The sequence below is a fragment of the Coenobita brevimanus genome, chromosome 66, assembly GCF_032717465.1.
Source record: "Coenobita brevimanus isolate Jiangsu-jjx chromosome 66, ASM3271746v2, whole genome shotgun sequence".
NCBI classification, from domain to species: domain Eukaryota; kingdom Metazoa; phylum Arthropoda; class Malacostraca; order Decapoda; family Coenobitidae; genus Coenobita; species Coenobita brevimanus.
Genome location: NC_137019.1, coordinates 30,268,409 through 30,284,401, shown reverse-complemented (window position 1 = coordinate 30,284,401; position 15,993 = coordinate 30,268,409). Strand labels below are relative to the sequence as shown.

The 15,993-nt window shown below is 41.6% G+C and overlaps 2 protein-coding genes across 2 annotated transcripts in view; one reads left to right on the top strand and one right to left on the bottom strand.

The window, feature by feature from the left end:
- LOC145405329 (putative inorganic phosphate cotransporter) overlaps positions 1-4,614 on the top strand; it is a 311,806-nt gene extending 307,192 nt beyond the window's left edge. Inside the window, exon 12 of the mRNA XM_080276744.1 lies at positions 4,506-4,614. Within this exon, the coding sequence (XP_080132870.1) occupies positions 4,506-4,614 (109 nt within the window). The remainder of the gene's footprint in view (positions 1-4,505) is intronic.
- A 3,519-nt stretch (positions 4,615-8,133) lies between these two features.
- LOC145405328 (uncharacterized) lies at positions 8,134-8,883 on the bottom strand. The gene has a single exon (XM_080276743.1). The coding sequence runs from the start codon at positions 8,881-8,883 to the stop codon at positions 8,134-8,136; it is 750 nt and encodes a 249-aa protein (XP_080132869.1).
- Between the last annotated feature and the right edge of the window lie 7,110 nt (positions 8,884-15,993).

The window sequence follows — 15,993 nt, the reverse complement described above, 5'->3', positions numbered from 1 at the left end:
TGTGAGTGAGGTGGAGAGGGGAGAGAGAAGGGGAGGCCAAGGATGAGATGGAGGGATGGAGTGGAGAGGTATATGAGAGAGAGGGGTGTGAGCTGGGAGTAGGGCAGTGAAATGGCGGGGGACAGGGCGACATGGAGAAGATTTGTTTCTGGCCACCCCTTACGGGATTAAGGTATCTGGCAAAAGATTGATAGCTAGATAATTATCTCCCCTGACCCCGCGATCCTTCCACCGCACGTGTCAAAATTTTTACAGCCTGTCCCAAGTTTTTCCTGTTAGGCTTGTCACATTTTGCTTTATTTTTTTTTCTTTATGTTGAAGCCTATTAGAACAGTTTTCACAGTATTGCCTTGCTAGTTAAAGACAATTTTATTTATTTCCAGGCTCCGAATAGCCCCGCCATCGCTTGTGTGGGAGTGGGAAATTTTTGACGGTACTGTGGCTTGCCTCAGGACTAATCCTGCCATGGGCTGACAGTTTGTCCTATGCCTTATCCTTCGTTTTATTTTATTTTCTACACTACTCACTTCGATATTTGACATACGTATAGTGTATATATATAGATAGATAGATAGATCGATCGATATATATATATATATATATATATATATATATATATATATATATATATATATATATTGCCAGACGCCTCAATCCCACTTGGGGTGGCCACAAACAAATCGCCTCCAAGTCGCCCTGTCCCCCGCCAGCAGCAGCAGCCGTTTGGGTATCCCTTGCATGACCGGCCTATCACGACCGAAATAGGGACTATACAGCCAATGTATCTACCAAGTGGCTTAGGCTGTCTTGTAGAGATTGTATGTAGGAAGAGAAGTGCTTGTAAGTGTAATTGTTGTGTTTTAGTGGCTTTGGATGTGTGTGTAGTCTGTGAACCAAGTGTATTTGGCCTGCGCAAGCCAACTGGGTGCAAGCATACATTACAGTATACGACACTAGTTCAACCACAGCATCCCTGATGTCCGCCAAAGCAGTACGTGACCAGAAGAACGCTCCCAAAGTTTATAACCCTGGCGGGGCGTGAACCCTCATTCTTCAGTGTATGAAAATGCACACTTTACCACTCCTATATATATGTGTATGTATATATATATATATATATATATATATATATATATATATGTGTATGTATATATATATATATATATATATATATATATATATATATATATATATATATATATATATATATATATATATATATATATATATATATATATATATATATATACACACACAGATAAGGGATGGCCTTGTATATATACGAGGTACCGTCTTAGACGGCGTGAACCATGGGACCTCCTATAGATATATAGAGCTTCACCGAATATAACGAATAAGGTGGCACAAAAATTACATCTCACCAGAAACTACCTGTATGTGGCAGGGAGGTGAGATTATTTGCCACAATCCTCCCAACCAAACATGAGCTCTATTCCAAATGATTTGACGGGCGTTCCTGTTGGATCATCGTCTACTAAAGGTCCAACCGCACTGCCTCCTGTGCTTACGGGCAGTGTGCCACCGAAAGTGAGTAGGCACTGTATTGGAAAATTAGACTCTTGGATATCAAACAAACTGAAATCCATGAAGATCTATGCATACAATGTAAGAAGCCTCGCATTAGATTACAAACCTGATAATCTAGTGACTGAACTATCTATCTATCTATATACCTAGGCTGCTTCCCCCAAGGAAAGGGAGGTAGCCGAGACAGGACGACTCACTCTCCATTTACTCATCCATTCAAACACATTCATTCGCATCTTAGCCCCAAAGGGGAGAACGGACAGATCCTCACCGCATCACACCGCACAAGGGTCAACTGCGCAATGCAAGCAGTGACATCCACAGCAGGGCCCGACAGCAGAACTGGTTTACCCCTGCCACATCATAACAGACCCATCCCCTTACCCGCACCTGACCTGACTAGCTGATCAGACCAAATGCGGGAGAATATCCCCTCAGGGCTGCGTCATCACTTATTCATTCACAATTTCTCTCCATTTATTTCTGTCACGCACAGCCACTCTTCCTTGCTCAACAGACATCCCTCTCGCATCCAGCGCTCTCTTCACACTGTCCATCCATCCTATTCGTGGTCTTCCTCTCAGCCTTACACCTCTCACATCAGATCTAGTTATCTTTTTCACCAATCGCTCATTATCCATTCTCTCCATATGCCCAAACCATCGCAACACCCTCTGCTCAACTCTACCAGCCATCTCCCGAACAACTCCAGTTCTCCTTTGCACTTCGTCATTTCGCACTCGATCCATACGCGTCACTCCACACATACTCCTCAGACACCTCATCTCCATTACATTCAAACTTTTCCTCTCTGCTACACCCATATTCCATGTTTCAGCCCCATATAACACAGTCAGTACCACAACACCCTCGTACAGCTTTCTCTTTACATCCATTGTGAGTGAACGACATATAAACACTTTTTTCATTCCTCCCAGCACCTTTCCTTCTTCATTCATTCTAAACTTCACTTCTGCATCTATTCTTCCATCCTCAGCAACATGTGACCCTAGATATTGAAAACACTCTACCTGCTCAAGCAACTCGCCATTCAAAACTATATTCATCCCCCTACCAACTACCAACCTCGTACACTTCATCACTTTACTCTTATTCTCATTTACTTTCAATTTCCTCCTTTCACACACCCTTCCAAACTCCTCTACCAACTGTCTCAATCCCTCCTCTGAATCAGCCACCAGTGCAGTATCATCTGCAAACAGCAGTTGCTTCAGATTCCAGTCTCCATCATCAACATTCACCAGACTCAGACCTCCAGCTAAAACTCTTGCATTCACCTCCTTACAACACCATCCATATAAATATTAAACAACCAAGGCAACATCACACATCCCTGTCGCAGCCCCACTCTCACTGGAAACCAATCACTCACAACATTTCCCACTCTTACACACGCACTACTATTTACATAAAAACTTTTCACCCCTTTTAGTAACCTACCATCAAGTCCATACAATCTTAAAACAGTCCACAAAGCCTCCCTATCAATTCTATCATACGCTTTCTCTAAATCCATGAATGCCCAAAACACATCCTTGCCTTGCGCTAAATACTTTTCACACACTTGTCTCACAGCAAACACCTGATCCACACATCCCCTCCCTCTCCTAAAGCCACACTGCTCATCACCAATCACTCCCTCTGTATCCTCTCTAACTCTCATAATTAACACTCTACCATAAACCTTACCTACAACACTCAACAGACTTATACCCCTAAAGCTAGTACATTCATACTTATCACCCTTGCCTTTATACAATGGGACCACACAAGCACTTGCCCAGTCAATTGGCACCATACCTTTCACAAAGCACACATTCAACAATCTTACTAACCAGTCAACAATAGTCACTCCACCACCCTTCAGGCATTCCACAGCACACCCATCCATACCTGCAGCTTTCCCTGTTTTCATCTCCTTTACTGCCTTCTCCACTGCCTCCTTCGTGATCAACGAATCATTCAACTCTCCCAACACATTTATTCCTTGCACCCTTCCATCCGCCACAATTTCTCCTTATAATTAACAGCATGTTGATTATTTTCACGCTATGTAGGCTTGCAGATTTATCAGAGACAGCAGACAATCCACCATCTCCATCCTGTGTATCCTCATACATGTGAAAAATCCATTTGGTAATGCATTATTCTGATTCATTACCAAACGAATTTTTCATTAACAAATTGGCCCACATTTGGTAATGAAAAATACCAAATGGCAACTCTGACAGGGGAGGGGGGGGGGAGGAAGGAAGGGGTGAAGGGGCAATGGTGTAACAGCTTCGGCGCCACGCGGCAATTTCAAATTATGGGGGGGGAGTCTTTTTTTTTTGGGGGGGGAGGGTATATAGGCCTCAGGACCAAAACGTCCAGAAAGTGGGAAGATTACTGTAAATAAATACCATTTATGAGTGGTGTGGAATAGTTACCCTCCCATAGAACTCGTTAACTTTGGAGCCAGCCTGATAGAAAACCCAGTAAGGTAAGGGGTACTCCTACCTGTATCGAGTATTTTAAACCTCAGGTGAGTGATTTCTCTATGAATTTTCGATGTTTCTCACCAAAAGCGGAGGTTTGAGCCAAAATAAAATTTTTCCAAAATCAGTCGGGATTGGGGGGAGTCAGTAGTGGAAAATCGGTCGAGACGGGGTGGGTTAAAGATTCTTTCCTGCACGTATCTCAGTATAGCAGCTTCAGGAAACTTCATTGGGTCTACATTTAAATCAGATTTGACTTTTAAAACTATGGTTTCCTTGTGCACCTTAGTGGCTATAAACCATTTGCAAAACAGCTGCAACAAAGCCCCTGCTCTTCTCTGTCTGAACCAGCTAGAATACCTGTTTCTCAAGTAATCAAGGCAGTTATCACTACCTGAGGTTTCCATTGCAACTGTACACTCTCACCGATACGTTTACTTCCTTATCATCCTGTAACAGGTCAGTGTGGCCGACTGGAGTCTCAGGGTACTCTGACTCATCACATCTCAAAAAATCCAGTCCCTTTGACCACCTCCTGTTGGACACCCTGTTCCACACAGGCCTTTAGATACGTCGTCTGTAGGGTTAACCTTCGTGTTCTCATAATGCCAATGTCTAGGGATAGAACCATTGTGAATAACAGCAATACTGTTGGCAACAAATGTGTGGAACCTTTTACTCTCATTTTTAATGTACTCTAGCTCAATCATGCTGTCAGTCCAATATGTTGGCTCCTGTAACTCTGTCGTCAGCTCTTTCTCCAATAGACTGTTTACCTTCCCTGCCAAGACTGCCGAACAACTCTAGTCTCGGTATTGTCACGAGGTTTTTAAAATAAATGCAATTATTAAAAAATAATGCTAATGATATTGAATAATATTGAAGAGCAGGGACAATGATTGTCTTACTAAATCAAGCAACGATTACTTTACGCTAGCTTGCTTCGCACGATTCTCTAAGAACGAGAATTTATAAACTTTCTCGACAGTACACAGCAGAGACTAATCACTCAATTGCTGTTTATTTGTACTGTAGCCTCTGGAGAAAGTTACTTCACCCCTGACAATAAATAACTAATACTAATAACAGTTTCGGGTTCTTGCTGATGCTCAACTCCTAGGAGGCACAACGGATTTTAAGCTTAATACAACAAGACTGGCCTAAGTACCAGTTATGAATGGCAAAACGTTTATGCAAGCTAGGAGCTATAAGAGAAATAAGCTTAACTGCGGAGAAATGAAACGAGTTTAAATTACATTAAGCTCAAGCAAAAGAACTGTTAAATTTATTGATTACAAAATAAATTTAACGTACATTTCAAAATCAAATAAAGAGGTCGCACTCACTCACTCACACAAGAGCTAAATTCTTATGCCTAGAAAAGAACACAACATGCGGCGCAGCCGGCCAGCATGTAAGGAAACATCTCACTTAACTAAACTCTTAGCCTAGGAAAACGAAAAGAAATACTGGTCAATGAATGCTGTGTATCACCAAGGGTGGGAGCACTGGAGAACTGTAAAGTGGAGTTTGGGTACTAGCTGACCTCTCACACTGCTGCACAGGCCCTCTCTCCGTCACAGCAAACACTTGACTGAATTCAAATGATGCGTGTGGTAGAACGCATAGGCCACCGGAAGAAGGCGTGGGTAACGGTTGAGGCAAGCAGGGGCGAACAATAAAGAAACGATAGTATCGCTCAGTAGAACACTTAGTGACGTGCATTAGATCGGTCACTTTTTGAAACAGTGACGAATGTTTTGAAAGGTATACCACCGGAGTGGAGAGAGAAACGGTTAACTGAGCGATACACAGTGAGTTTTCCACTAATAGTTCGTGGCTTCTCACAAAAGGGAAATGTCGCGAATTTGATTCGTGACAGGTATCATCATGGTATTTAATGGTGAAAGCCTAGATTAGGCCATAAGAAGTGAACAGTGATTCTCACCTTCAGCATTAATCATCTTTAAATATAAAACAGTTCCATAAGAATCTTGGGATCAGTCACAGTAGTAATGAATCTGATAAGAAGTTACTGCGCCAAAACCATTAGGCACAAGACACCTGTCATGCTTAATTTCCTTAAGTTTATCCAGATCTGCTAACCACACCTTCTTTTTCTGCTTGTTTATGTCCTCCACCTGATCATCCCAACCTTTACCCAGTCTACATTCCTCATGAGAAATCATCTTAGCCTGGGGCACAAACGGAGCAACAGAACACCGAACTTATTACACTTAAGATTCCTCATTTTGTACATTCCTTATGCTTTGATGTTACACTTATACTCAGGTAGTCACCTTCCATGTTTCACTGTAGCCCTAAAACTCGGTCTGTAGGAAGGACATTACTTTCCAAATCAAGATCAGTCACCTCTTTGCTTCTTTCGGATAATGTAATAGAGTCGAGCACCTTTTTACTGTTACTTAACCACTTAGCTATATGAAATCCTTCCATGGATAGAAGATCTGTCAAATCTTTCACAAGCTTAGTAGCAGTACTTTCATCTTTTACATATTTTAGGCAGTTGTCAAGTTAAAAATTTTGCATGACAGTTTTACTTACTTCAGGAGAATATTCGCCAGCATTATTCTGAGCAGTGAGTTGCAGTGCAAAATTAGTACAACTTGGACTCCAGATCCCTCCAAATAAATGAACAGTCATCCTAGACATTACCGGCTTCTTACACAAGTCACCTTCTGGCCACCAGAGAAACCTCAAAGCATCACGATGCTGAGACATTTCTGTCATCACTATCCGCTGTACTGTTTTCTCTAAACTCTGCAGCACTCCAAGAAGTGTGTTTGTTAAGTTGGGTCCTTGCAGTACCTTTTTATTTAGAGAGGTGTCCTCATACTCAGCTGCAATACTCAGCTGCACAGTCGGACACAGTTCTAAATTTGTCGGGCTTCCTAGGATGTACGACACCATGATGAGGAATATACCATATCCAGCCTCTATGAGTATCCACCTGCTCGTCTGGCACATGCTTAGCATACCTTTGTTCCAATAACCTGTCTGTTTCCTTTGGATAAAGTTGATGCAATTGGCCGTCTCTGGATAGCTGTCTACCAAGAAACTCTAATGTTTTAAGAGCAACAGAAAAATTATCAGGGAGTTCTGGAGGCTTAAACTTAAAAGGTATGTCTGATAGTGCCCATCAACGAGACAAGCAGAGTTCATCTAGACGTCCACCACCTTCCAATCTAGAACTGAGAGTTGTGTGTCTAAACTTGCTAGGTGCAGACAGACATCAAGCTTCCAGAATTTCTTGACCTGTTCCTTTAGACTTGGTTCTGTTCTTGTCAACGAATTAATAAAATTACACACTGCACTACTCTTACTACTCTTCCTGAGAGGTCCATTTATCGCCCATCCCAGTACTGTGCATCCAGCATATGGCTCACCGTGAAGACCCTTCCTCACCTCAAGAGGAGTTAACACATGCAGATGGTCCTGACCAATAATTAGGGAAACTCCACTAGCCACCTGAGGAAGATCAAGGTCCTTTAGATGACTCCAGTTAGAAATATAAGAAGCAGCTGGAATACTGACAATCATTTCAGGGAGATTCATCACTGCATATTCCTTTGGGATCTGCACAGCCTTTTGCTTACTCTGACCAGAAACACCAGACACCTCCAAAGACACTTCCAACACTTCAGTGGTTTTGCTGTCACTCAGGGTAGTCATCGACAATGAAGTCTTGATTACCCTCCTAACCAAGCTGTTTAATCAGGTTCATCGAACAGAAAGACTTACTACTACCTGGATCAAGCAAGGCATGTGTTTTTGTCTCCATTTTCCTACCAGCTCCATGAATATTGACCAGTACGATTGGTAATGCAATACAGTCATCCCTTCCTGCAGTTCCACAAGCACAACTCTTTGCTGCACCTACTGCTACTTGTTCACTGGCTTCTATATCAGTACCCTTACTATGCTGTAGTCCTGTGTGCAACAGTCTTGAGCGCCTTCCTTTACAATCATTAAAATCACATGTCCTTTTCAGCCAATATCCTTGGGCTTTGTGCTTGTTTGATACTAAACAGTTAAAACATATTTTCATGTCCTTAATTACTTCTACTCATTTTTCAGCTGAGTACTTCAGAAACTGAGGACAATTACGTAGCTGGTGAGAACTCATACAAACCCGGCATAATTGCTTAACACATTTATCATCAAACAAAATTTCTTTGTCCTTTGTTTCTGAAGCCTCTGGATCTAAGTTTACACTCTCTTTCTTTAGATGCCCAGTTTTCTTATTGCTCTTATCCCCTCTGTGTCTTTCCTCAAAACATCCAAAGAAAGTATCTTTGGCCTCTCTAGCAACAGTGTCCAGGAATGTTACTAGCGTAGACACAGTAGGATATCTACCTCTTACTTCTAAATAGTCATCTGCTGATTTATACCATCTTCCTTGAATATACAGGGGTAACCGTTCCAAGACTTTCACCATAATTCTACGAGTATCCACTTCCTGTAACATACCTGTTGCATCAAGTGTCTCCACACAGCTTCTGACAGTATCTGCCAAGTTTTGTAAGGCTTCTTTATCTGCCATCCTTAACACTGGACCACTCATAATTTTCTTTATCCATGTTTCAGAAATCTTATCCTCGTTACCAAATCTCTCCATTAACAACTCCCGGGCTCTGAAGTAACCTACATTAGGGTCCAAAATGGCACAACACTCGATTACCTGCAGTACTTTTCTCGAACAATATTGAAGCAATCTATTTAATTCTGAAGCAGGATCAGCCAGTGCGTTGCCTACACAAGAATCATATGTTCTGATGAACTGGCAGTACTTTAGTGAATCACCATCAAATACCATAATTTTTGTTTTAGGAAGTCTTAAAATATGCCAAGAATATGGCGCTGATCCTGAACCTGATCACATGAATTCTGGTGGTCTGGTTTGTTCAAAGGCATTATATTTGGTGGATGTTCTCGCCATTCCTCAGCGCAAGGATTAAGCTCAGATGGTCTAGTATTATCTCTATCATGTTCATTTGCATCAGGGTCAACTATGTCACTATACAGTAGGCATTATTATTATTACAGACCTCATGAACATAGTGACCCTTAGTACCATCACACGTTGCTCCCATGGTTGATCGTCCTGACCTCTTGTCCTCCATCTGAGTAAGACCCTCTCCCCTGCATCAGCAGCTGCATTGCCTGCTTGCAGCTCGAGTCGCTATGCTTCGTTCTGCTGCTGTATCTCTTTCAGTAGCCGTGCTTTGACCTGAAGTGCAGCCTTCTTGGCTGCCACTCTCGCCCTAGCACTGGAAGTGGAGGACACAGCACTGCCTCTGCCAGTAGCAGTAACACTATCTTCAGGTTGCACTGTCTCACCACTGCTAGCCGCATTCTTACATGCCATAACGTCTGGTTGGGCCAATCTGTGTTTGAGATGTTTCTTTATCCACTGTTTCGCCTCGGACAATTTTCCCTGCACACGCTGGTTAATGTTCTCATGATATGCTTGTGCTGCACTAAGATGACGTGTCAAGTCTAAGTTCTCAAGACATCCGGTAAGTTGAGTATGGCATGTTCGGAAATCACTCAAGGTTCGTTCAATAGAATCCACTTTCTCAGTCACAAGAAGTCTGTCTGCATTTTCAGAACTCAGCAAATCACTTAACTCATTTTCCTTTCTTGTGAGTGATCGCACTATACCAGCATGAGAACGCTGTAGTGTCAGAATCCATTCACGCAACACACTATCCACAAAATCCTCTCTAAATCTGGCACTGAACTGGAAAACATTATTTGGGATAGTGTAGGTTTGAGTGAGATCCACAGAAAAGAGGAAAAACTAATTCAGCTCGAAGACGCAACCACCTATTTTACTTCAGAGGAAGGGAAAATGAAAGAGTTAATGGTGTAGGATTTCTAATTAACCGAAATCTTGCAAACAACATTGTTATATTCAGTAGTTTATCTGACAGAGCAGCATTTGTTGTCATTAGACTGTGCAAAAAATATACCCTGAAAGTAATACAAGTATATGCACCAACTTCTCAAAGCCCAGAGGAAGAAATAGAAACATTCTATGATGCCATCTCCCAGATTATGGAAGAAGAAAAGGCAATATATACTATACTCATGGGAGACTTCAATGCAAAAGCTGGGAAGTCGAAAAATGGAGAGCGTGTATGGGAAAATTTGCAGTGGGAGAAAGGAATGAAAGAGGAGTAATGCTGGTAAATTTTGCTGAAATGTTTAACATAAGGGCAATGAACACATTCTTGCACAAAAGAAATGGGAGAAAGTGGACCTGGACAAGCCCAAATGGAGAAACAAGGAATGAAATCGACTTCATTATAGCATATATGAATAACACGATCACAAATGTCACAGTTATCAACAAAGGAAATATAAGCAGTGTAGGGGGGGGTTTCAAGAATACTCCCCCAGTATCCCTGCTTGTCGTAAAAGGCGACTAAAAGGGTTGGCGGAGGGTTAGTGCCCCTCTCCGGAAAACAACTAACTAAAAAAACAAAAAACAAGAAGCCTCGGACAAGGACTAACCAAACGATGACGACCCAGGACCGGACAAAGGACTTGGTAATGGGTACATGGAATGTAAGAGGAGCGAATGATGAAGTGAAAGAGAGAGAGATTGTCCAGGTGCTTGAGAGTCCGAAAGTGAACGTATATGGAATAACTGAAACAAAATGGAGAGGAGAAAGTGTGAGAGAATAGGAGTATGGATGGGGTATATGTGCAGGAGTAGGTGAGAATGAGAGGGCAAAGGAAGGAGTATGTATAGTTGTGAGTAAAAGATGGATGAAGAGCATAAGACAGTATGGATCAGTTGGGTCAAGGATTGTGTGGGTAAAGTTGAAAGTTGGAATACAAATGTGGGCGATTGTGTGTGTGTATGCGCCAATGCAAGATCGTGCTAGAAGAGTGAGAGAAGAGTTCTGGACAAATGTAGAAGTGTGCATGGAAAAGTTTGGAAGGAATGAGAGAGTGTTTTTGATCGGTGATATGAATGGTAAAGTTGGGAATGTGAAGGTGGATGGAATAGTTGGTGAGTGGGGTGTGCCTGCTGAGATAGATGAGAATGGGAGTGCGTTAGTGGACATTTGTGGTGGGAGGGGGTTTGTGATAGCCAATACCCTCTTCGGGCATAAAATGATCCACAGGTATACATGGCGAGTGATGAGGAGGGTGGGTGGTGAACTGAATGAAAGGAAGGCAATGATTGATTATGTGTGTGTGGATGAAAGGATGCGAAAATGTGTAATGGATGCAAGAGCTTATAGAGGTTGGGGGAGTGGACTTTCTGACCAATACTTGGTGGTGGCCAGAATTAGGATTCAAGTAAGATGGAGGAATAGTACAAGGGAAAGACGAGAGGAAGGAGTAGTTGCAAGGAGAGTGGAAAGGTTACAAGAGGATGAGAAAAAGGCAGAGTATAAGAGAGAAGTGGAGAAACGATTGGGCAAATATGAATTGGAGAAGATGGGAGACGTGGAAGGTGTGTGTAGGATATTTACAGAAGAAATATGTGCAGCATGTGATGTAGTGTGTGGAAGGAAGAGAAGACGGAGGGGGGTGCAAGGAACAGCGTGGTGGACTGAACAGGTGAGACAGGCTGTGGCACAAAAGAAGAAAGCATACAATGAATGGATGAGAAACAGGGGCGTGGAAGAAGTTGAGAGGCAGAAGAGAGAGTTATATGTAGAAAGAAAGAGAAAGGTGAAAAGATTAGTAAGAGAGAGTAAGAAGAGAGTGGATGAGGAATTTGGAAGGAATTTGAGTGTAAAGTGGAGGGACTGTAAGAAAATGTTCTGGAATGAGGTGAAAAGAGTAAGACAGGGTGGAAGTGAAGTTAGCAGGGGAGTGAAAGATAAAAATGGTCGATTACTAGTGGAGAAGGGAGAAAAAATGAGCACATGGAGAGAACAATTTAAGGAATTGTTGAACATAGAGGATGGAAGTAATGCGAGTATAAGTGGCTGGGGAATGGCTGGGAGAAGGAGGGAGGTGAGAAGACAGGAAGAAATCAGTAGGATAGAAGTTGTGGAAGCAATGAAAAAAGTTAAATCGGGGAAAGCCCCAGGAATTGATGGAGTGTGTGGTGAAATGCTGAAGCATGGGGGAGAGATAGGAGTAGAATGGATGTGGAAGATGTGCAGATTGGCCTGGGAGGAAGGCAGAGTCCCGGAGGATTGCAAGTCAGGTATAATTATTCCCTTGTACAAAGGAAAAAGGGAAAAAGATGTGTGTGGTAATCATAGGGGCATTTGTCTTCTTAGTATAACAGGAAAAGTGTATGGTAGGATACTTATTGACAGAGTTAGAGAAAGAACAGAGAAATTAGTTGGAGAAGAACAGGGAGGCTCTAGGAAGGGAAGAGGGTGTGTAGATCAGATATTCATTCTTAGATCTTTAGTGGAAAAGATTCTAGAGAAGGGAAAGAAGTTGTATGCGGCTTTCATGGATTTGGAGAAAGCATATGACAGGGTGGATAGACAAGGATTGTGGAAAGTATTAAGAATATATGGAGTAGATGGGAAGTTGTTGAATGCTGTGAAGAGTATGTATGATGGTGCAAAGGCTGCAGTGCGTGTGGATGGTGAACTAAGTGAATTTTTCTCTTTAAAAGTTGGGTTGAAACAGGGATGTGTCATGTCTCCATGGTTGTTCAATCTGTACATGGATGGGGTAATAAAAGAGGTACAAGGTAGGGTAGTGGATGTTGGAGTGGCCCTGGTGAGAGAGGATAGTGTTTGGAAACTCCCTGTACTGTTGTTTCCAGATGATACTGTGTTGTTGAGTGAAGACGAATGGGAGCTGCAAGGCTTGGTGGATGAGTTTGGGAGAGTGTGTAAGAAACGGAATCTAAAGGTGAATGTAGGGAAGAGTAAAGTGATGGTCTTTGAGAGAGGTGAAGTCAGTGAATGTACAGCGAGCTTGGATGGTGAAGAATTGGAAAATGTGAGTACGTTTAAGTACTTGGGTAGTGTGATGAGTAAAGATGGAGGTTTGGAGGGTGAAGTGCTTGAAAGGGTACAGCAGGGAAGAAAGGTTGCTGGTTCTTTGAAAGCAGTGATAAGAAACAGGGAAGTGAGCATGGAAGTGAAAAAGTTACAACATGACAGTATTGTGATACCAACTCTAACGTATGGAAGTGAAGCTTGGACGTTGTTGAAAGGACACAAGTCAAGAATGAGAGCAGTGGAAATGAGTTATTTAAGAGGAGCCTGTGGGGTCACATGGAGAGACAGGCTGACGAATGAGGATATAAAGGAGCATTGTGGTGTGGATGTGGATGTGATAGGAAGCGTTATGAGGAACACACTGAGGTGGTTTGGCCATGTGGAGAGGATGGAGGGTGAGAGACTGACGAAGAGAGTGTATGTGAGTGAGGTGGAGGGAGGAAGATGGAGGTGGAGGCCGAGGATGAGATGGAGGGATGGGGTGGAGAGGTATATGAGAGAGGGGGGTGTGAGTTGGGAGCGGGGCAGTGAAATGGCGGGGGACAGGGCGACTTGGAGGCGATTTGTTTGTGGCCACCCCAAACGGGATTGAGGCGTCTGGCAATAGATAGATAGATAGTATATACAAATTTAATTTTTTCTCTGGAGGGAGGATTTACCCATATTTTGCTTTTAATTGACAGTACTTTCAACCACATATGTTCACATACTTAACCAAACCTGTCCTAACTCCCATTAAGGGGTTGAAGTCAAATACGAGTTGAAAACTGTAAAATCGAACAAATTATTTACCTTTTAGTATTAACCTAACCTAACCTAATCTAATCTAATCTAACCTAACCTAACCTGGCCTAATCCCTGTGCATTTTTGAAGTCATATATGAAATAAATAAATTTAAAAAAAAGGGGGGAAATAATACTAATGAAGTGCTTTTTAACCCGTTCAGGGTGGCATTAGGTTTCGTGGTCAATCCCCCCATGCAGAAAAAAAATGGGATTTTTTTTTTTCCTCAAAAATCATTTGCTCTTATAAATGAAAGAGTGCATGAAAAAGAAGAGGAAACCAAATATGAGTTCATTATTTACCTTAGTTTGGCTGTGGTACGCTATTTGCGGACATTTGGGTGAAAAATATAGTGTGCATTAAAAAAGAAAAGAAAAAAGAGCTTCAGCATATGATGTACGTAGCAGTCGCATGCTATTCTTCATATGATGTACACGTAGCAGCTATCGGGTTAATTAAACTAACCTAACCTACCAAATCAGACCTAATCCAACAAAATTTAACCTCCAACCTAACCTACCTTAACTGCAAAAGCATCTTACCTAACCTAACCTGGCCTAATCCCTGTATGTGGTTGACAAATACAAATTTAAAAAAAAGGAATTAAAATCGAACAAAGTGCTTTTTAATCTAACCTAACCTACCAAGTCAGACCTAATCCAACCAAATTTAATCCTCAACCTAACCTACATTAACTGTGAAAGCTCATAAATTTGAGGGCAGGGACGGGCTAACGTCGCCCTCCCCAAGCCATGACTATTCAGTGACTTGATACTGCATGAACTAAAACACCTAAAGGACATATTTGCGAGAAAAATGTCATATATGAAACCGCCCCTAAGCTGAGGAGTAAATATCATTGGAAAGGCTGGAATTCCCCTAGGGTGTGACTAAACGAAATGTAATACTACCTAACTTAGCACTATACAGGCACCTGGCAGAATTAATGCCTAGCTTAATGAAACGTCCCAAGCTATTTCGCACCTCCGACACCCCCCAATCCCGAGCTATTTTGGATTTTTTTTTTTTTTTTGGCTAAAACTTCCGCTTTTGTTGAGAAACAAAGGAAAATCACCAAGAAAGGGCTTACCGTGATCCATAAGTGGTCGGAACTGGTGAGGTCCCCCACGCCAGGTATCGTATTCTATCATTGACGTGTGAGTCGCTCACGTTTTCTATGGTAGGTAATTTTGGGAGAAACCACAAACAACACCTCTACATTTATTGAATATGAACTAATAAACAATAAGAATAACAATATAATGGTTTTCATTGACATATATATGAAAAATAAGAATTGTACCTTCGCGCAAGCATAGCGAGTCGGGTCAGAGTGGTAACGTGCTATGTGCTAAGTTTCTTGTTTCTGTCAACATATCATTTTTTCTACTTGTATACAACTGTTTCAATGCCATTTTACCATTTGTACTGTTTGTAAATGTTTTCAGTTGTTTTCATTTATTACGATGACATGTAGCACAACTATAGCGCACATCTGCTTACTCAGCTCACTCGCTATGACTCGGATTTCAACATACCATATTGTTTTATCACTTTCATATTATTGTTTTCTTTACATTGAACCTTTCCTCCACCACTGTAAATGCTTTCAAGTGTTTACATTCATTACGAGGGCATTTAGCGAAATGCTAGCGCATATTCACGTAGCAAGCACAATCTCTACCACTCGTGTTTTAACTTCTGCTTTATTTCTTCAGTTCCAAATATACTTCCCCACTTACATTACACCCGTTTACACCCAATACTGCACAATATATATTTACGGGCCTTATTTATTCAACTGAGCATCAGAATATCGCACCAAAATACCCACGCAATGAATGTTTCGACTAAGATAATACTCATACACTTACATACTAATTTCCCACTTATATTACACCTGTTTCCACTTGTATACTCCTATTTACATATATACGGGCCTTATTTATTCCAATGAGCTTCAGAAAATTGCACTTATTTACACTTGCTAGGAATATTTTGACTTAGAAAAAATTTCAGCACTTACAAATATTGTAACAAATATCACACCCATTTGCATTTTTCATACTAATATTTACATACTTACTGGCCTTATTTATTCAACTGAGCGTCAGATTATCGCATCAAAATACCCTTACTAGGTATGTTTCCACTTAGATCATATTTATACACTTACATAATAATTTTCCACTTATATTACACC